The following is a 22,329-nucleotide window of genomic DNA, read 5'->3' as shown; positions in this document are numbered from 1 at the left end:
TCATTTGATGCGAGAAATATGAGTTGTTATTTCAGATTATGTGTGCAGTGGATGTAGATGATCTTTAGTTTGCCAGACCCTCCAGAAAAACGCAGGCTAAAATCCTTGATTATGCGATTAAACATGCAGGTTTTTATGTGATTTTATGCGGTGAAATTGCGGGAAGTTGCGAAATATGCGGAAAGTTGCGAAATATGCGGGGAAAAAGAATTTTAAAAAAATTAAATATTGGGCTGTCTTATTTATTCTCTCTCACACACAACCTGCCACTAACGTTAAACCACTTTACTATTCAATTAAACACATTCAATGTTTATTTATTGTAAAAGCAATTGGGCTATTTTAATCTCACACGGCCTTTTGATAAATATGCGGCCTTTTAAAAATCTGCGCCATTTTGCTGATTATGCGGTAAATTCTGCGATCGCAGAATAGCGTTTTTCTGGAGGGTCTATTATTATACATCCATGCTCTCTAGCGGGGACTGAAAAGGGGGTAAAGTTCTCATGAACTAAGTTCTCTTTTTGGTGTGAACGCAAAATCCCAGGAACATTCGGAACTAAAAGGGAAAAGTACGGGGAAAAGTACTCCGGTGCGAAAGCGCCTTATAAGTCATCACAGGATTCAAACTAACAATGATCACTTTCCAAATTCAATCTCAGGCACTTCATTTCAGCTGTCTCCTCATTCATCCCCGCCCTTACTTTCGTGACATAACGATGTTGGATGGTTGATCTCCTTCCTCAGCGCTCCCCTGCTTTGATTTCTTATCAATCCATACACATATGACATCATTTGTCAAATTGATGCATTCCGTTTCACAGTGAAATGTGTCGTGTGTTCTGTACACCCGGCGTGACCCCTGTGAATCGTACGCGAGCTGCTCGGTTCACAGCGTTCATTCATTAATTTGGGAAGAATTAGAGAGAACGGAACCTGTACTGCCAAATTCAACCGCATAGGCATTTGATCAGAAAACATTGTGACAAGAGCGTTCTTAACTGAGATCGAAATGAACTGGAATACAGATGTCCCACATGTAAAACCAAATAACCAAACATCCCCTAAAGTCAGAAAGAGAGTGCATCGTAGCCTGAGAAATTATTCAGGCTTATTAAGCTGAAGTGTAGCTTGACTGCACATTGAGGGAAAGTTGGAAGTCTCATATTCCCATAAAACAAAACAAATGAAGTTTTCAGTATATCTTGTGTATGCCGAGACTGGAACTCTCAATGGGCCTGTGGTATTTTAAACGTGATTGGGTCAACGATTTGACGTGATCTGTTCTGTAGTAACTATGCCCAGGGGATTTGCTCCGTTTGAGTGATGCTGACTGAGCCATGTGGCCCCCTGTTCTCATCAATGATAGAGGTCTGGCTAAGGGATGAAACGGAATGGGATATGGAGGTGAATGGAGACTTCTAGTCATCTTTACGACCTTGTGAATTATTCAGCAATACCACGCACGCATGCACGCACGCACGCAGTTTCTACAGAGCAATGTAATCAAATAAGTGACAACACAAACACACATTCATCAAGGCATCAATAGTTGACCTAAACCGATTAAAGCACTACTAAATGTGTATCAATTAACTCAAAAATGTATGTTATTTGTCTGAGCATTCCTTATAAAAACACAAGTCTGTTTTGGCTCCATTATACAGCGAAGATAGAGAGGTATGACTTTGTTAAGTCGACAACGGTAGTCCTTATCATGTCAACACAGACTAGAGGCGGCCGACAGAGCAGAAAATATGGTAGCAAGGATGCAGAGGTGCATCAATGTTACCTGAAGAGACCCCTCCAGCAGAGCAGATAGAAATCAAAGGACTCTCGGGTTCGGGCTGAATGCTCCCTCAGAGGCCCAAAACTAGCTTTCTAATAATTTGTGCTGTCAGCGGGAGGGTCGGAGTAGAAGTTATTAATCCATGTATTAAAAAAAGTGACGTGATATTTCCACCCCTTGACACTGCTGCCTCAGTAAATCTATCAGGAATGAACATTCTGACACGGGGAGAAACATGCCATTTCCTCGTTAGTCTCACAAGTGTATGGCTGTATTCTCACCACAGTTGTAACAATTGATTCTTTTTTTCCCTTTGCACGAATGCACATAGATTTTATGTTTGAAAATCAGTGTGTTCCTTTTCCTTCGATTTACAGTCTGGACCACTGTGACAAGTATTTTGCATGCTTAAATCTGGGTGATTGTAAGAGGAGAAAACCAGGCACAACAATAGAAAAAAAAGCTAATTGTAAACCTGATTGCTTCTTGTAAAGTAAGTATTGAAACATGTTAGAGTAAAAAGGGAAATGGCAAAATTCAAAACCAAGTATTATTAAGTTTTGGGCTTTGGTTTGGTGTATTTACCTACAGCACTGAAACAGCCGTGTATGGCAAAATGATAGGAGCAACCCTCTTGAGGCTTGAAGACTAATCTCTGACTGCTATGGATTTGGTGTGTGTTAATACGATTTAAGCCTTAAAATGTTAATCCTTAAGATCCTTAAGACGCTCAATGAATTTGAGCTTTGCAGCATCTCCTCTGTATGTTAAATACCATCTCTGCTGGTGGAGTCCTCCATAACAATTGCACAGATGATGTGCAAGAAGACATAGAGACAGAGCTATGAAATAGGTTAATTGTGGCTAAATAACTGGTAGCTTTGTGTAAGGTGTATTTGCAGCAAGATGAGCCACTATTCTATTTAAAATAAAATAACATTTTGTCTCAGTCTAACCATGCTGGTTTACCTTTTCATGTTTTATGTTGAGATATGCATGAGGTGATAATCAGTCCTAGCTGATTTATGCTAAAACCAATGATTTTCATGATTCACTTTTGAAGCAGAGAGATATTTACATCTATATAAAGCTAAGTGGTCTTATCTAGAACCATACTGTAATTAATACATTTACAACAAGGAGATCAAAATGGATTATTGTATGCCAATTCAGATCCAATGAGATATTTGGAAACCATGACTTCAATGGCACACTACGGAAATACTCTGCCTTCAAAAAACGTTTCTCCTACTTAATGGTTATGAAACTACTTTGGTTGTGCTTGAAATCTGGCAGTCTTAAAACATATTTTGCATGTTATGCTTTTGGTTGTTAAGAACATTTGCTAAAAAAAATATGTGAACTGCAAAGGCATATATTTGACAGCAATCTAAGAGTTTGCATGTAATCTCGGAGTTGTTGAGAAAAGTTTGGCTAGTAAAGAAGTGGAAGTAGAAGTTGATCTTGTAAATTCAGTCGTCAATTCGATCAAACCTTTGCAAGTGTATTATGATTGAAAAAATTGAAATAGTAGATTTTGCAAACCCCTACACACTACACAGTTTAGTACCAATGCAACCACTTTTTCCAAAATGTGCTGAGTCCATTCCAGACCAGACAAAACGAATGATTAGAAATAGCTGCTGGTATAGCCACCAATTTGTTCCGACCTGTTTAGAGGGTCCACCACGATGGCCCGGGGGTGTGACATATTCCCTTCCAACAGAGTCTTCCTGGTTTGTGAGGCTCTCTCCAGTCTGGCAACGCTGATTGTCTTTCTGTAGCCATCGTTGGTCCAATACAAGTTATTCCCAATCCAGTCCACCGAGATCCCTTCAACATTGTCCAGTTCTACAACAGAATCACCAAATACGTGTTCTAAGGTTGGATACAATAAAACGTGTGCAGTATGGCTTTCATTGGTTTAACAAACAGAAATATCTGTGTTTAATGAATGTAAAATATGTTAGAGCAACTAACAGATATTACTACGATTGCAAGGAATGAATATGAATATGATCAGCTTTCAAGTATGTGGTATCCTGAAGGGTTGTATATTTACTTAATTAACATTTAGTGACATTAAATATATCTCTAATATTGAAATAGAAAGATGCTGTTTGTATAAATTATGAATCATTGATAACTGTCTGTCTACAGAGCAGCCTTTTGCCGGATTAGTAAAGCAAATTCAATAATATTTTATACAAATGAGCACAACATTTAGAATATAATGAGTGTGTTTAAGTAGATGAGGGTGTTAGAAGTGGCCCTAACCGTTCTTCAAGTTGGTCAGGACTGACCGATATAAAGTATTGAAGTCAGTTTACTGTATTCTAGGGAAATGCTGCAGTAAATAAAACAAATTACACTTACCATCTTTGAGTATCGTCTCTCTGCTGTTTCCATCAATTTGTTGCCGCCCAATAAGGAAACTGGTGGTGTCAGCAAAGTAGATGTGTCCCGATTCTGCATAGTAGTCGATGGCCCGAGGGTTGACCAGGTCCTCGATTGGAACAATGTGCTCATCGCTGGACTTGATATTCATATCCAGGCCTCGGATCACCCCTGGACGCCCCTTACCGTAGAACAGGAAGAGATCGTTTTTGGGCTCTAAGAGGCAAGAAAGGACGGACCTTTTTTTACTGTTATTGTCATTAATTGGTGTAATTTATCAATGCTGATTCAAGCATTAAACCCTCTTACTGGCCACATTGTTTTATATGAGAGCCAGAGCCAAGGCCATCCATTCACCTTAATGGAGCCAGTAATCAGTGCCAATAAATTCACTCTACCCCTTCAATCATGCTCCCGCTACAAAGCTGCCTTGACAGTGGGAGAAGGAAAATGCCTGAGCAAACAGACAATGGCAATACTTACCTTGGCTGTGAACACTGCTTCTGAACAAAAATACCATGGTGTCTATGTAGAAAGGCAAACAGAGAGACCTAGAAAGCTGAGGCAGCTCCTCGGCGGCCCGCCAGCCGCAAAGGGGCCTGTATGTTCTCAAACCCTTTGGGATCCTCGGGAAAAGGCAAGAGGAGAATAAAGGAGGGCTTCCTCTCCTCGCTCTCAGCCCCTACCCAAGAGACTGGGATGCTGTGGGTGAGGACCACACATGCCTCCCTTCAATTTATCATTTTGTGAGGGAGATATCAACTACCCAGGAGAAAATTAAGGATTGCGAGAGACCCAGATATCAAACCCCGTGGTGACTGCTGTAAGAAGAAGCACTACCATTTAGCGCCGAATCTCATTATACTTAGGGAGACGGAAAGCGCGGGCAAGACAGAGATAGCTGGTGTCATCAGAACATCTATGAGGGGGGAATAAATCAACTGTGTCATGGCTAGTCTCTCGATGCATCGTTACCCGATCGAACACTGGTGGGCCCCTCTGATTGTGTCATCAATTTGATCTTCTGCTTTTATTGTCAACTACACAATGTCCAGCAATTGATCAGAGCAGCCAACAAATGCAGATAAACTTAAATCCTCATTATGGCGATAATCAATCAGGCCGGCGATAGGTCGATAGCGGAATGTCTCTTTCAAATGGGTCTGTGTCCACTAGTGCTCATCTCTATCAATGTCAGACTACAAAGCTGACGCATGTGTGGCACTCTGTTAGCTTTAGTATGACGCATGACCTTTACCGGCTAATGCTAATATCAAAGGGAGCACTGATGCAAAACGTTCTTTTGAGGCACTAATGAGGATTAGTGTTCTTAGAGGAAGCACTACCAGTTATATGACTGTTTACAAGAACATTTACTTCAATACACAAAGTTGCACACATTTTCAAATGAGGGCTGTCATTGTAACACATTAACACTTGTGATTAATCTGGACACCATAACATTTATAAAAAAGAAATATATGCAATTGATTGATATTACCAAGCTTGACCCCAACTTCCTCCCCCTCATTCAGCCCGTATCTTTACCATGAACTGCATGGTAGTGAAAAGTTAAATAAAACTGTTACATGATTCATCTTACCATTTGGTCATGCATTTATTTTATATTAATTATAAACACCACATGTGTTTTTGTTACAAAAAAAAGGTACATACTAGTATTTCAAACCTGTGATTAATCATAATTCATTCAATTAGTCACAGATTATTATGGCGATTATTGCGATCGATTGACAGCACTAAATTAAATCTGAGGAAAAATATGAACTGACTTTTACAGGACTGTCCGTCTGAGTCCAGACTGTATCCTGTACGGCAGCGGCAGGATCTGGACTTGTAGCTGCCACTCAGAAGGCAGATATGGGAACATCCACCCGGCTTTCCATACAAAACGATTTCACATGCGTGACTCCTGACTGTGGACATAATCAGAAAGGACAGATTAATCATTATAAGTCAATGAAGCATCTTCCCTCTGTACTACCCAGACGCCTGCTTGTGAGTCACAACATGGGGAGGACTGTGACACAAACATTCACATGTGAACCCATCTATCAAATGTCCTGTACCTTTTGGTTGAGTGAGTTTGTGGTAAACACGGAGCCCCCTGGTATTCCCCAGGCTGGCCATTGTCCTGCTCTCCGCTGTCATGTTGAACCTGTGGATCTGTAGCAGTTCCACGCTGGAACTCCCTTTGGAGGAGTCAGAGTGGGTAGCATATAGATAGTCCTCAAACACGGCTAATGCATAAATATAAGTCACCTGGAAAACAAGAAGACTCATGTTTAGAACATTAACTTCATCCCTGAGGACAAAAATAGGTAAAACCAGCTGAGAAAACAATACAAATGTGTAATATTTTAATTAATCATGCAACAATCATGACGGCGATAGGAGAGCGTGGTAAAGCTGTCTGTACATTTGGCATGCCAGACGGGATCACAAAATGGACTCCACAGGGAGGCCTATGGCCCTGACACACAGCCTCCACGCTACATTTAGCAGGCTGACACCCACACAAAGCGACATGGCCGGATGAGCCGTATTCACAGGAAGTACACCTCAGCTCACACCTTAACTTCAGGGGCACTGAGAAACATGCAGAGAATAATTAAATAAATACAAATCTACTCAACCGTCTCTCTCTATGGATTTGGCCTCACCACTCTACCTTAAAAAACAATCTCACACAAGACTGTGTGATTATTGCACATGAATCTTTGTCTATGTGTAATGAATGCTTTTTGCTGCTTGCTGGATTGAATGTGAGGAAAGAATCGAGCAAACACGATAGACATCAAAGGAATAAAGTAAAAGTAGGACTGTGTAATGTAATGTAACACATTAGAAATTCAATGAAATCATATTTTCGTATCTTTATCTTTCATTGCCATATTACTTATCTACAGAATAACAGCAGCATGTACTGTAGCCATCATACAATATTGAAAGCTTGTCTGAGCATAATTCAACAGTAACAAGCATCCAATATGAGGGGTGGGCAAAATTCAATATGATCAGATTTTGTTGAAATGAAATGAATCAAATATTTAAATATCATGATACATAGTTCTGTAGAAATTGAGAACAGCAAGCACATACTAACTTCAATTGATCAGAAAATCTGATGTGAAATATTTAAAAAGAACAGAATTTCAACATAATGGCATACTTTACCACTTAATGTGATTAAAAACTGGACTACAGTTCAACGAAACCATTGCCTCAATGCTCTGTATTTGTTGAAATGCCTGTAAATGTAGTCAATATGTAGCTCGAAATAGTTGTCTCTATAATTGTACTTATTATAATTTTAGTTATTAATTGAATTACAAAAAAACTATAATTTTCATCTGTGACATATTTGTTCATACAGAAGTTTACAAAAATAAGCCTTCGCATAGGATTTGTTCATATGGACTAATTGATTCTAACTTAATTGAATCACCAGAAAATATACTATTTTAAGATATAAATTGAATTAATATATGAAAGGACCTTTTACGTGATTTCAGAAGTACAATACAGTATCTGTATAAAATGACCGTGAGGTAATAAAGACACATTTTGATTTTCTGTGCAACCTTTTCTGAGGGCACCTCTCATGTACAGTATGACCCGCTTCAAATATGACATCCTGGGACATTTTGAACTGAAAGTACTTGAAATTAGCTTGATTTGAAAAATTACACAAAATTGCGTAGTCATCTAGTGAGTTCATCTGTGAGGAAATGTGTTGCCTCTGAACACTGATAACACTGGCTATGATACAAATAAAAAAAAGTCTATGGAAAAGATGTAGGAAGAAGCTGCATGGCATTTGTCCTTGAAGATGCATGATCCTCTCTAACGAGGCCACAAGCTAGAGAAGGAGGCAATATTATGCAAAGAACACCTGCATACAAAATAAGGTGTTTGAAATGTACGTTTCCTCCTCATAAAGGGTGAGTATCTAGTCCAAGTTGCTTGAAAGGGCGTTTTAATGAATAGTCAAAAACACTGATGAAAGGCTTCAAGCAGGTACTTTGGGGAACGAGACTATTGATATGCTCATTTGGAAGACAGACACACATGTGCCTCGATTCCTTCAATTAAATTAGCCATCTATATTCCCCATTCAATAGACCCTTTTTATAAAAACGACTAGAGAATTAAAACAACAACCAGTGAATGTACCACCTGTCTTGCACTGATAAAGCACGGTGCCCTAAATCAGAAAATTAAAAAACCCCTCTCATGTTACAATTTGGAGTCTCCTAAATGAGACGCTAGCGATAGGAGAAGCCAATTGTCTGTTCGGATTCCCAATGACGTTAGTCCACAATGGCTCTGTATGATGTGGAGCCCATTAAAGACATAAAGCAGCGTTACAGTGAAATGTGACACTCACTTGGCTCCCGTGAATAATGGTGTGCCTGTTCCTGCCGTTGTAATCCATCACATCGATGTAATCCAGGAAGGCATCTGCCCAGTAAACCAGTTTCTTCACAACATCCAATGCCACAGCTGTGGGCTGCTCAATTTTATAATCCACCAGCCGGGTCCGGTTTGTGCCGTCCATGTTGCAGCGCTCCACCTTGGCCACGTTCCCATAGTCCGTGAAGAAGAGCATTCTACAGAGGGTGGAAGAGTTTCAATGATTATATGGTGTTAGGGATGATGCAAATTTGTAGAGCGAGCAGTGTCATTATTGTCTCCAGATCTTCTTAGGCCTTATACATACAATACAAAAATCTATAAAAAATACTTTTCCTTGAAGTACACACATTTTTTCAGGCGTGTTTATTATGACGGCACATTTGCTTCAAGCCATTTGATAAAAACAGAATGACCCTTTGAACACATAGAGCCATTTATGTTAATTCACCTGCAGTTGACTGTTCATTGAACCCCTCCGCAGTACAGTGACTGTACAATCGTAGCTTTGCAACTGCTCAAAGGGACGGCAGATTTGTAGAGCTTTGAATCTGTTCTTATGTTGAAGCAGAGTCTATGGCGCCGTAGCACGATATATGCAACAGCATAGTGTGAGGAATTAATTTAACGGTATGTTTATCTGATCCAACCTTATCGGCTAATATTACAAGACCTAGCTAACAAACGTAGCCTTCCGATCCAACCTCAGCGGCTGACATTAGCACACCTGGCTAACAAGCTTGCTGTTCCAAACCTAGCGGCTAACATTAGCATACCTGGCTAAGCTTCCCTACAGTCGTAATCTAGTGTTACTTCTGAGGCCAAGATATAGCATATCAACAGGTAATTAAAGTGTGTATGTGATTAAAAACTATTCCAGTTGACAACTAGCATGTGGTTTTGGAGCTGGCCTTAAGTGGAAACATAGAGTGAGCTTTTGTGTTTGCCAAAATCATTGGTAAGTCACCATTTACAAAGCTTTTCCTTTTGGAATGCTCAAACGGAAACATACAGTAACAATCTACACGGTTAATCAACTGTTTTTTAACCAGGGACCTGTTAGCCTCAGTGTTTTGGTATGATAGCATGTAGTCATCCAATGCATATTAAAGAGCACATTTACATTATCCTGGTTTTAAAAATGTCAGATGTGAAATTGACATTTTATAAATGGAAATGAAGGGTTTTCTTTTGTCCACCGCTCTCCCCAATCAAAGCCCCATTGATTAAAGAATGTGCAATAATTACAAGTGGTAAATATGCGAACCTTATGTTTGCTAATTAATTATATGGTGTGACAAAGACATTTAAAAGCATGGCTTCACTGAGAAGAAGTGGCTTTTATAATGGTAGACGTTCTTAAAAATGAAACTATTTTGGCATACACTTTGTATTATGTCATCTACTATAAGGGACCCTACATTTAAAACAATAAAGAAAATATGATAAGGCATGAATAAAGGTGATAGGTAGGATGGTTAAAGTCCATGTCATAGTTTAAACATTAAAAGTATTATCTTGAAGTCTGATCGAGCAAAACAGGGGGCAATATGAAACTTTTTTTAAACTTTTTTTCCAACTCACCAGTTGTTGGTATTAAACCATTTGCTATGTCCCAATCATCCAGTCCCAAATGTTGCAAGCCAATCTCAAAAGAAAATGAGAGTAGCTATAAAACAGCAGCATAAATCTCCTGCCTGCACATCTCTCTCTCAATTGTGGCTATACACCTGCTGTGGGCCTGCTACAAATGTGAAAAGAATGGCTTCTCAGACACCCAGCTACTTTTTTATTTACACGTACGCTCTTATGGGTAAAGCATTTATGTGGCTTTAGCATCTTTACATTTTTTCTGATTATGTGATAGCGTTGCTCGAAAAAGGCCCTTGTTCTAACGATCTCAAGACATTATGGCAGCCTATACTGTATGTTGCTTTCATCACATTCATTATCAGTGTCAACTGCATGCTACCTTACAAGCACAACATCAAATTATCTTGAATGAGAATCACAGAAATGCTTAAAATGGCTGAAAGAATGGTTAAAATGTTGAAGGGAGGTGATGACCCCAAACAGAAATGCTAAACATGATAATGTTTAGCATTCATTCTGTTGAAAAACGCCACAACATTATTCTGTTTCTTTTCGATGGGAACAACGGTTTGTGCTGAAAAGTAGTGTTGGAGAATTGCTTCAACCAAGCACAAGTTTCGGATTTTAAATACATGCTCCAGGTGGTGCTGTGTCACATTTGTTTCAACTCAATCTGCAAAGTACAGCAACTTAAAACAGCTACAGGAGTGCTGAAACAAATCAATCATTCATTTCCCTCTTAAATGTGGTATAATAAAAATAGCACAAAATAAGAAAACACAGTATCTCAGACTTAAGTAAGTTCATAAACAGTGCTTAAGGTAATGCACTTGCTTTTTCCCCACAGCTGTTACCAAATTAGACACAACAATGTGAAAATATGATAAAATATAGTTTGCTATGGAGTCCTAGTTTTCCTGAGTGTTTTTTAAAGCTTGCAGGTACTTTAATACAACAGCAAAAGCCGATGTGTGATTGTCCCAAACAAATTATAATTGCATTATGTGTTTAAATGTACAAAAATAATAATGTCAACAAATAAATCAGAAAGGCCTCTCAGGACTCATGTCTGTCAGGAGCAAATGTGAAAATGTGCTGTTTTATAGCACCATATTACATAATGAGGTTGAATTCAATTAGTTGTTTGTGTCACAAAATGTGTCACTTTGAAACTATGACAATGGTCACAAGCCATTTGCTACCGTTATTAAAAGTTGATATCCGACAATCTTTTCCAAATCTTCTTAACCAAGTTTTCTAATTGTAACCAAGTAGTTCCAGATTGTGAGGGCACTGACTATCAATGCACCAATTCAAAAGAGAAGAACATGAGTCATGTTTTGAAGCAATGACGCACAAAATGTTATGTAATTAATTAAATAAAAAGTATGCATTCATAGTCTGTCAAGTTGTATACTCTATAGTACAACTCACTGGTGCTTTTACAAAATATAATAAAAATAGTCAAGGCACTATGTAAAAAGAGTTGAGAATAAATGTTAAATTAAAACATGATGCAAAAAAAGAATGTCTGAAAATGGCCATTTAAGGCTGCTTCTCAGGGTGCATAGCAGCTCTGTAACCTGGAGGCAGAGGCAATAAAAGCAGCATTTTGCATTTGCTTGTTGTAATTTGAGGACATTTAGAAGGCATCCTGCAGAGGACCTCGGGGTGTTGAGTAGACACAAAGTGATAGACAATGTGTGATGCGCTGAGGAGCCAAACCATTTACTACCTCAAAAGAACGCATGGAGGGACGAAAATCTATTCTGAAAGACACAGGGAGCCAGCGGAATGTAAGGAAAACACTGCGCGGCCATGGGAAAAAGGTGCTACGTGCAGTGTAATTTGTTTCTGACAATAGGGACTGAATCACATCAGACAAATTACTGAAGTGCCTTTTAACTCATGGTCACTTTAAGTATTGAAAAATGCTCAGGTCTGTAGGTACAGTAATTAACATGGAAGACTTGCCACACTGTCTTGCTGCGGTTGTGAAGACGGAGCTCCAACAACCGCCAATGATAACGAGCTTCACCGCAACGGGAAGCCGACTTAATCTGCACGAGTCAAGCCAGGGGGAGAGATGGGCTGCCCTTTGAACCTGAGACCATGGCTGTGCTAAAAAAACTGTCAGTCAGCAAGAAACCCAGCTCCCCGAACAGGTGCACCTTCACATAGCATACAAATGATAGCTTTCTGGGATCAGGATGGTGCTGCTGCTGAACTTGTGCATTCCGGAGTTATATCGAGATCCACGTTGGATTATTGACATTTCTGTTCAAAAAAAGCGCGTGAGACCAGTGAAAAACAGTATTGGCCTTACAATTAAATGGAATAGACTCTTACAACTGACAATGAAAGGCACACACTCAAAGTTGTTATTCTTGTTGACTATTTCATACAGCAGCGGAAGGAAATACATTCCTTCAGCTGCTTTGTTCAATTTTGTCGTTTTGACCTGTAACTTAACAACAAAACAACTATTATAGAAGTCAAGGACTCTGACATTGTGAACAATTATCGGTATCTGCTATTTGTACATTTGAAAACAAATAGAGATGCAACCAGAGTATGGCAAACACATTTTCTCTTAAAATAAATGTAATTGATGTTCTTATTTAGAATAGAGTTTTCAAATATAATTCTGCAAACATTCTAAATAATAAATTAACATTTTGTTTACAATGGCAGTTGTTTGGAGGATGTATATTGTATGTTTTATGCAATTGTACAGTCTAAGATGTACAATACATTTCATGTATAATACAACAAATGTGACCACCTAAACTAACTGTCTTCCACCCAAGGTGTTTGTACAAGCAGCATACAGTATAAGGAGCCTTATTCCTGTTTGTATCAATCTGACATCCCATCAGTAAGGTCAGCAATATCACAGAACAACTTATTTTAATAAAAACTATAATCTCTGTTACGCAATAATTAGTTTTGTCTTTACGCAACCAAGTAGTTTTGAGTAAATCGCCTGTTTCACAATGTTAACCACATTTTTGAATGTGTGACTGTTAAAGGAGCCCCATTATGCTAATTCCTAAGTTTATATTGACATGTTTATATACTATATGGTTAAAAAAAAGTATGATTTTCTCTCATACTGCGTGTCTCAGAGAGCCAATTCAGCTCTGATTGGTGTTACATAGATGTCACAATGTTATGGAAGTAAACAATCAATGCATTTCAGGCAGGGGGGGAGATTTGGGATGTTAGCCTATGAAGACCATTTACATCCACATAAACCTATACATTACACACATGAAAGGGATAACCTTTTTCTGTTGCGCCAGAAGGTTGATATTTTTGGGTTTTAGTGAAAACAACTCAACAACCATTAAACGGATTGCTGTACAAATCGGGGAAACCTACATTTATGGTCACAAAAGGAAAATGGTAATAACCATGCTGATACATTCATGTTTAAACTGGAACCATTTTGAGGGCAAAATTATAGCTGGTCTAATACCAAAAAACGAAAGATTAAATTAAAAAAACTTGACAACGTTACACAGAACATAATTAAGACAGTTATTATGTCCCAAAACACACTGTCGAAACAAATGGGTTCTAGTATTTAAAACAAAATTTCCAGGGGATAGGGTTGACTCTTGATTCTTACACACATGAGTGAAACCTTCATATTTCATTTTTAAATCATCTAGGCCTCAGTAATCTTTTGGAAAAAACAGATCACAATCTTTCCAGTCCCTGATGCGCACGGTACATGGTGTACACCTTTAAAATAGGACTCACAGATAGCTTGAATTTTAGCTGATGAACGCACCATACCATCAATCAAAGTCTCCTCCACAAAAGCTTTTTAAAAGGAAAGAAGAAAGGGTTATCCATCAAAAGGCTTTCCCGTGGCAAAGTACAAATGCCTCATCTGATAATAAGAAAGGCAGGGAGAGAATCAAACAAGAATGAAAATGGAGTGCCAAACCGGGGCATATTCTATAAACACTGTTCCTCGCACTTTTCTGCTCTCTCACACCTCCCTGATTCCTTTTGTTTTCACTCCATTGCTCCAGGCTGACAGACCTATCTCAGACTCACTTTTTTTCAGAACCAACCATACCAATATCTCCCCAATTAGAGAGGTTGGAAAACGTCTGTGTCTTATTGTCAATCTACTATAGCCAGCAGCCTGCATGTCCAGCTCCCTTGTGGGCTGGAAGGCTCTCTATCCATACAATCATCCCTCTAGACACACAACGGAATGGGCGCTTATGTGGGTGTGAGTCATGTGTGATTACAGCAAATCTACTGAAAAACAAACTGTACTTATATTGTATCTAAAGGTGACTCAAAAGGAGCAAGCTAAACTTTAATCTCTAAGGTATTGTTTATTTTCTATAAGCCATATTGCTTTCCAACGGCTGACCAGCATTTAATGAGAACAAAAAGACGCTGCCAACCGCATCCGAAGCGTCCACATCATTAAGAAACCAGCAGCTAATTATTTTGATTAGAGCCAATGGTTCATGGTGGGAACACAAGCTGTTAAATAAAGCACAATATATAAACAGCAGTTCTACATCAGTAATATAGCTTAAATCAAATGATGACATGTTAGGATGCAGAACACATATTATCTTTGCCTTATATGGAATAAGTAACAGTTTTATCACAACTTGTGTAGAGCAGCAACATGCTACCATTGTTATTTATGTATTGAGGCGGACTATACCACAAACGTCAGCAAATGTGTATCACTGCTATTAGTCCATTGTATTATATCAGAAATAACTGATCCCAAATGTTTAATGTGTTTTGTCACAGCATCACACTGCACATGAGTTAAAAATGTATAGAAAAATAAAATAAAAAGTAGAAAGTGTCCCATATGTTATAGTACTAAAAATAAAATGAGTATCATTGTTATGGGTCTTGTATATCATTTTATATTATATTTCATTATATCATATCATGATATATTTGATTAAACCATATTATGATACGATATTTTAGATAAACTTGATCCCAAATTAGGAATGTGTTAGAAGGTGCAAAAGATGAATAAAATCAAATTGAATAAGATTTAATACAAAATGAACATAAACAGTCAAAAAATACATATCAACACTTATAAACCGGTTATAAACCCAGGATACTATAAATTATGAACATATATATATACTATTACTGCTTATTAAAAAACATGTACTGTTACATCGCATTACTTTATGTCTTGCTTGCTAAGAAGGGAGACAAGCTTTGAGCTTCTGAAACTGGTTCACATTTTAGTTCAGCTGCTGCAAGCAATTTATTTAATTTATGTTTGTTCATTTTGTTTTCATGCTTGATGACACACGTGCAATAAAAAAAGTTCAGTGTGACTGTCAACCACATGCTGTAACTGTTTTAGTTTTCACTCCGAGCATTGTGGGGATATTTCTAACTCCACAGTTGCTCGGCTTTTGTGTGATCTCTACAGAGACAAAAATCCTGTAATGGAAAGTCCTGAAGGGGCCTTTTCTACTGAGGGATGTGCGGTGAAATCAGTGAATACAAATGAATGTCTCGGCAGTAGAAGCTGTCTGGAGCGTCACCAGCTATCCGCCAATTTACACAGCTCAAAGAGAGGAGGGCTGAGTTGAAGGACAGGGAATCATTTAATCCCGTCATTGCGACTCACTCACATTCCTCCAGACAAGTCTATTGTATTGCAGAGTGATTTATATTTCTCTTCTCCTTTCCTTATTTTTTCCGCTTTAACAAAAGATGCATGATGATGAATGAGCCTTGCAGTATTCACAGATGCTGCAAAGGCTGCTGAACACTCACCCCATGAGAGGATCCAGAGCGATTCCTTTAGGATTCAGCAGGTCCAGTTGTATGATAGTAACACACGTGTCCCCCCCTTGGTTACAGACAAATATCTTATCATTTGTTGTGTCGACAAAATAAAAGTTGCCTGTTAGCCAGTCAATGGCCATGTGCTCCACATCTGCAATGGCAAAGAAGAGGTTGATTATTGTTTGATAATCTGTATAAAATAACACTTTCAATGATTAGCATACAAACAGAGAAATTCCCTTTGGTATGAACTTTGGGATTGTAGCCTTTGCAGACCATTCACCTGCAAAGAAAACTATATTACATACTACAGTAGAGGGAAAACCCCCAAAAGCATAATAGGGCCCTTTTATGTTCCTAACCCAGGTCTAAGAATACAGGGTCCTTCATTTCCCATAATGCAACAAACCGTGAGACACAGCATGTATCATACAACAGCTGTGGAAGGCAAATAAGGAGTCTACATGAAGTGTATACTGATCTTGGAATGTCAAAATTACGCGGTGCCGCTTTAAATTATACCATGGCCTCTGACAGTTGTGATTGGCTGGCAGGTTTCCTTTATGTTTTTGCAAAGACAGTTCAATCTGACACCTCTGAAGCAGTTTTGAACCTACAGCAATATATAAGGCCTAAAATATGACAACCCAGTGAATACAATCCACAATTTTGTTTTAAAGGTTTTATGTTTCGAAGAATCTGGGATGGAACAGCTACAGGGAGGGAAAGAGAGCGGTTTTGATGCAGCAAAGCTGGCGTCAGTTTGAAGGACAGCTGTAGGGGAAAGGTGAGCAGCCAAAACCACAGAGGCTAACCTGCCTTCAACCGCACAGATAATGAAGAGCAATAGAGAGAGCTCAAAGGTAATAGAAAAAACTACGAGAGCTAGAGAAAGAAAGGTGGATGGGCAAGTGTTTGTGAGAGAGTGATGTGTATCTCATCTCCTCTAGTATGGGAGTGTTCATGATTTAAGAGCAGATCATTACTCAAATGAATCCAAACGAGTAAATAAATGAACAAGTAGTTTGTACAATGAGAGAAGAAACTATCAAAAAACCTACGTTGCAGACTTTGTTGTGTTCTTATTTCCCGTTCCCGTGTGAATCCACGCAGATTCCTGGTTTCAGCACAGCGGAGCTGCCCAGAGGATTCTGTAGAAAGGGCCCAGCACACATTCTCCTGGTTGTGTTGGAAATCCAATGCCAGTGTTCCATTTGCACTTAGAGACCTCAGGGGCTGGAGGCCTGTTCCATTTAGATGGGTGATGATAATACGATCTGAACCGCCAATGAGAAGCATCGGACGGCTGTCACCAGGATCTGGAGTGAGGGGGAAAACATGGAACGTATTAACAAGGAAAGATTTCATTTATAAAAAAGTAACGAAAGTACAAACAAATGGTACAACTTTAATAGTGGCTGAAGAAGCACCCAAACAATCAAAAATATGTTATCAGAGCTGATTGATTTGAACAATAACACCAAATGTGGAACTTAATTAAATCCAGGACAGTCCAAAATACAAATAAGCTGCTTTAGGGGCTTAATTGAGCATTCATATTCTCTACTATTCACCCCCTAAAAAGGGATCTTATTTAGCCCTTTTCCCCACAAGTTCAAGTCAAGGGCTGCTCTCCTAATATAGGTAATACATCAGAATGCCTGCTCACAGACCTGCTTCCCTTTATCCCTTCTGAATAAATGTTTAGTAGTCATACATTTTTCTCCCACACTAGGGGGTAAATTGGGTTTGACCAAGCTCTCTCTGTGAAGCCATAGCTGATGTGGCCATAATGGCAGGGGTTTTTTTTCAGGACAGACCATCATAAAGTACATATTAAAATGTTTATAATATACAGACATATATTCACATGCTTGTCATAATGAAATGACATGAATGCATCCCTTATTGCAGCCATTTTTTTTCAGAGATGTGTTTGACAGCAGCAGGGGTACACGGGGCAAGGTACATAATATTACCAGTGTTATTTTCCTCAGAGGATGTTCACTATGAAAGGACAAAGGGCTAATGTGTATATGTACTATAATGTAATATATATGCTAAGTTGAATAAAGGAAATGAGTTTGACATTTTAATCATGTGCCTAGGGATAGGGACATATTTCTAATAAATAAAAAGTCTAATGAAAAGACCAAAACCTATAATAATTTGATCCTACAAACTACTGGCCATGTATTAAAATAAACGTCCACATGTTACTTTTACATTTGTTATAATAATCTTGGCATTTTATTGTATTTGAGTCAATCTTACATCCACCATCATGCTTTACTGAATACTATCACAATCACATGAAACATGTATTCATTTGCGGCGAAAAACAGCCCTGAAAAACACACTTTTTACTCCGGTGTGAAAAAACTTTAATAGAAAAAGTTCAGAGAAAAATACTGCGCTATATTTAAGCAATAGCTCACGACAGGCCGTTGTATATGTTCATTATATCACAGCTAAGGGCCGTGGACAACCCCCTTAGTGAAGTGAGCTATTGCTTTTATAAAACGGTTACAAAGTATGGCAATATGAAAGAAAAATACACACTCTTTAATTTAAATAGTTGTTATTAGTTAAACATAAAATAGTCCCTCCGTTGCCTTCTGCACAAACATAGTGCAAGGTGGTTGCTATGCAACAACACTAACGAGAGACAGCAAGCGCATTTCGTGGCATCTGCGGTAAAGACCGAGTTTTCGAACAGTTAATTTTCTCTTTCTGACGGGCTAAACTTTAAAAGCTACGTATATTTGTCCTCGTGAGTACAAAGATTAAGGCTTCACAACAAACCCTTAATCGTTCACAGCTTTTGGGGGAACACACCATCATAACGTTGTTACTGAAGTCTAATGAACCACCTTATCCTCTGAAAACGAACAGGCAGGGTGTCCGTCGGAACCCCCTAACACCAACGTACTACCACCCAAGTGCCCAGTGACTCACTTTAAGGGCGGTATTTTTCATTAACAAGGTTAGTCGCTTTCGCAAATCTCGCACAAAGCGGAAAGAGTAGTGAAAATAGGTTAAGAGTGAAAAGGAGAGAAGGGAGATCTCGGGACAGTCGGATCGAGTGGCTCGAGTACGACCACTGGCTATGCCGATGGCGCAGTACTGCTTCTTTGCCGTGAAGGACAAAAACGACGACTACCGAAACTCAGCCGCTCCTGCCACTTGTCCTCGCCGTCTCGCATCACCACCTTACTATGAAGAAAGCAACAACGGTCAGCTCAGGCGGCGCCGGGCCAGGAACATCAAAGGAGGGAAGTCAACGCGAGAAGCCTCAGTTACGCGAAGGGAAAACCAACGGCAGCCGGCATCTGAAAGGATCTACACATAGAATCCGATACCAGACAACTGCTGAACGAAGCCATATTAACTTGGTAACCGAACACCCAACGCCGTGTCACTTAAACAGTTGGGGCTCCTAGCTGCCTCGCCCACTTAATAAGGTAGTAGAACAACTATAGTCGTGTGGTAAAGAGACACAGAGAAAGAGTGTGAGAGATGTAAGAAGTATATGGGGCGGTGCCCTAACAAAGACTCTGCCGCTGCTCTCCTGTCCTTAAGAAACACCGACACAGTTCGTCCAGGAGCTCCACAGAAGAGAGCTTAGACCGTGGTCCCGTGGATATTATAGGATCGCTGTTATAGGTCGTAATTAAGTTGCTCTCGAAGCACAAACGCGCGTGCACGTCCGGCCGCCCAAACTTGCGACCAACGGACTTAGAACAATGACAAAGCGCGTCTCATGTGAAGTGGCTCGGTTTCATGTCTACAGAAGTAACGCGCCATAGCGACCTTCGTCCGGTCGATCAATCGGTCTGCGACTAGCACGCTCTCTCACTCTCCTTACACCCGAGAGCTAAAACACGAGGTGTGTGAGATTGATACACATGATTTGACTGAGAGAAGTAAGAGGAAATACACGAAGGGTATATTAAACTAGTAATACTTAGCGACGGTAGACCTCAAAACCGCGTACGTCAGGGTTTGCCCACGTGCTTTTGCTTGATACCCAGTATTCAGTCTGACGTCATACGACAGCTCCCTTCCTATAGTATAGACGGCCGGACTGCCCATATGAGTAACGTTTTCCGTCTGTTCACACTAACACGCCAGTGTCAAACGAACTATCTTACTGTAGTAGTAAATCCACGTATGAGAAAAAAGTACCAAGGATCCTATAACTTGTCTCCCACAAGACAAGTTGTCAAGCTTCAACCGTTACCCTGAGCAGTACGGTGGCATGATCACGAACACCATCCAAACCCACTGCTTACATATTAAGCGACCAAATTCTTCCCTTGCTGTGTATATAAGTAGTAGAAAATAAAAGCCCCCACCTAAAAAAGTGCTTCCTTGGTCTCCGGCTCGCACCAGGTCAACGCTCCTATCTCTAACTTATTTAAATTGTCGCAAGTCTCTAACATGATCTAACCCTTCGACGAGACCTCAGAGAAAACGTACCGGCCGGCGCGTGTACGAGGGATATGTCAGCGTAGGATATTATTACTTAATTTATTTGACTTATCGATGGACTCGTTACAGGCTACTCGTGTGTGTGTATGTCAGTTGGGTATTGATTCTGCGCGATAACAGCAAAATTCACCCGACGGTAGGGGGTGTGGAGGGTGGATTGGAAGCGCCGAGCGACGAGAGCGAGCATCGAGGTGGAGAGTTGGGGAGGCTAAGGAGAGAAGCTGGCACACTTTTAGCGCGCTCCGGGGCTGTGGTGGATGGGCTTCTCTTGTCGTGACAATCGTCGAAAATTAGTTCACTGACGAGGGATGGTCCCTTATTTGACTTATACTAATGGTACTTTGAATGCTTGGGCGTTACGAGCGTACGTAATTATACATTAAAGTCGCGTCTCGCTTATCACCGATTGTTCCCCTTGATTACCCAATATGAGGTATCACATTTTCGATACTTATGATTTAGAGCTAGTATCGTCGAGCCGCTGCTACTCCGGCGTCGGTCGCTTAGCGTTTTTGTATAATTGTTACCACTTACGACTCTAATTTCAATTTTGAGACGTCATTGTTACAAGAAAAACCTCAAATTTAAAACTTAACCTAGAGCGATCGCAAGACAAGTCTACTTTCATTTTCCATATTATAGAATAGAACAACAAGATAAACATAAGGTGCGGGTGTACGCCTAGATGTTGTGAGAAACCAACGAGACTATTACGCGAAGTTCTACTAAATACGATTTCACGTTGACATCGAGTAGCCTTGCACATCCCTATGAACCTACTACGGCATGATCTGACGGACCATGAGTCCTTACACCAAATTTTCGTACTGCTTGTTTATAGTGAGACACAGCTACACACCGCAATGTACACACCTGGTAATTCTCCCAAAGTAGGAGGTTAAGATTAATAAAGACTACGCCCAGGAACTTTCGTCTCTTTAATACTGGTAATACCGGTGCCACACTTTCGAGAGAGGTCTCGATTACCTTTGGTTTAGAGACCCTGCCCTCTTTCACCTCTGTTATAAGAACGGTGCGGTTCGTTTCGGCTCATGTTTAGTCGGATGACATGTTCATTGAGCGTCGGTAGAGATGGACTACGACTGTCAAAAAGTCACCCCACGGTTATTCGCGTTTTTTATGTTTAAGTTACATATTAGTTTATCGGTTTATGCTAGTTATCGGCCAAGAGATTATACGAGCGAGCGTACAATGCCGGGCAGCTGTGATTTGTCTGTAGCTTTTTCCGAAAGTGCGATGCGTGTAAGTGTTAACTTACCCCACCTCATCTTCTAGAAATAGAAGCGGCTTGACGTAACGACCCCTCTAGCCGTACCCGAAACGTCGTAGTGCTCGTAGATAGCCAGAGTTTTCAGCTTGTTACAATTTGAAAACTCCGGAGCTACCGACCGTACGTCGGTTAGTTAGGACTAAATACCGTGTAAGGGCGGTCATCGTTCGCCGATTCGGTAGTTCTGCCCATACGACTATGGCGTTCAGACTGATAAAGGTATCAGTATTTTACCTCCTATTTACTTAGTAACCGCACCGTTCACAGCCGTCAGACATACTAATGAGGACAAGTGGATGCGCCCTGCGATTTGGCCTCCTTGCGATTCCGTACGCCCTCCACCGTCTCTGTCAACCCTTTCGACCATCCAAAAGTTGCACAAACCCCTCAAATTAATAGGTCAAATGCAGTAACTTGTTCGCCGAAAAAAACGAAACATACGCCCCCCGCCCGCCCTCTAGGGACTAGACCAACAACCAGCGGAACCGCGCTCTTTAGCCGGTCGAGTCTGTCG

The 22,329-nt window shown here is 40.0% G+C and overlaps 1 protein-coding gene across 1 annotated transcript in view; it reads right to left on the bottom strand.

The window, feature by feature from the left end:
- LOC104966470 (low-density lipoprotein receptor-related protein 1B-like) overlaps positions 1-22,329 on the bottom strand; it is a 1,038,955-nt gene that overhangs the window by 12,236 nt on the left and 1,004,390 nt on the right. Inside the window, exons 5-11 of the mRNA XM_010795656.1 lie at positions 17,092-17,349; positions 16,019-16,181; positions 8,598-8,820; positions 6,277-6,469; positions 5,980-6,123; positions 4,166-4,402; positions 3,460-3,640 (exon numbers count right to left, since the gene is read on the bottom strand). Of these exons, the coding sequence (XP_010793958.1) occupies positions 3,460-3,640; positions 4,166-4,402; positions 5,980-6,123; positions 6,277-6,469; positions 8,598-8,820; positions 16,019-16,181; positions 17,092-17,349 (1,399 nt within the window). The remainder of the gene's footprint in view (positions 1-3,459; positions 3,641-4,165; positions 4,403-5,979; positions 6,124-6,276; positions 6,470-8,597; positions 8,821-16,018; positions 16,182-17,091; positions 17,350-22,329) is intronic.

The sequence above is a fragment of the Notothenia coriiceps genome, unplaced genomic scaffold, assembly GCF_000735185.1.
Source record: "Notothenia coriiceps isolate Sejong01 unplaced genomic scaffold, NC01 NC01_scaffold00037246, whole genome shotgun sequence".
In the NCBI taxonomy this organism is placed as follows: Eukaryota; Metazoa; Chordata; class Actinopteri; order Perciformes; family Nototheniidae; genus Notothenia; species Notothenia coriiceps.
This window is presented reverse-complemented; position numbering and strand designations above follow the sequence as displayed.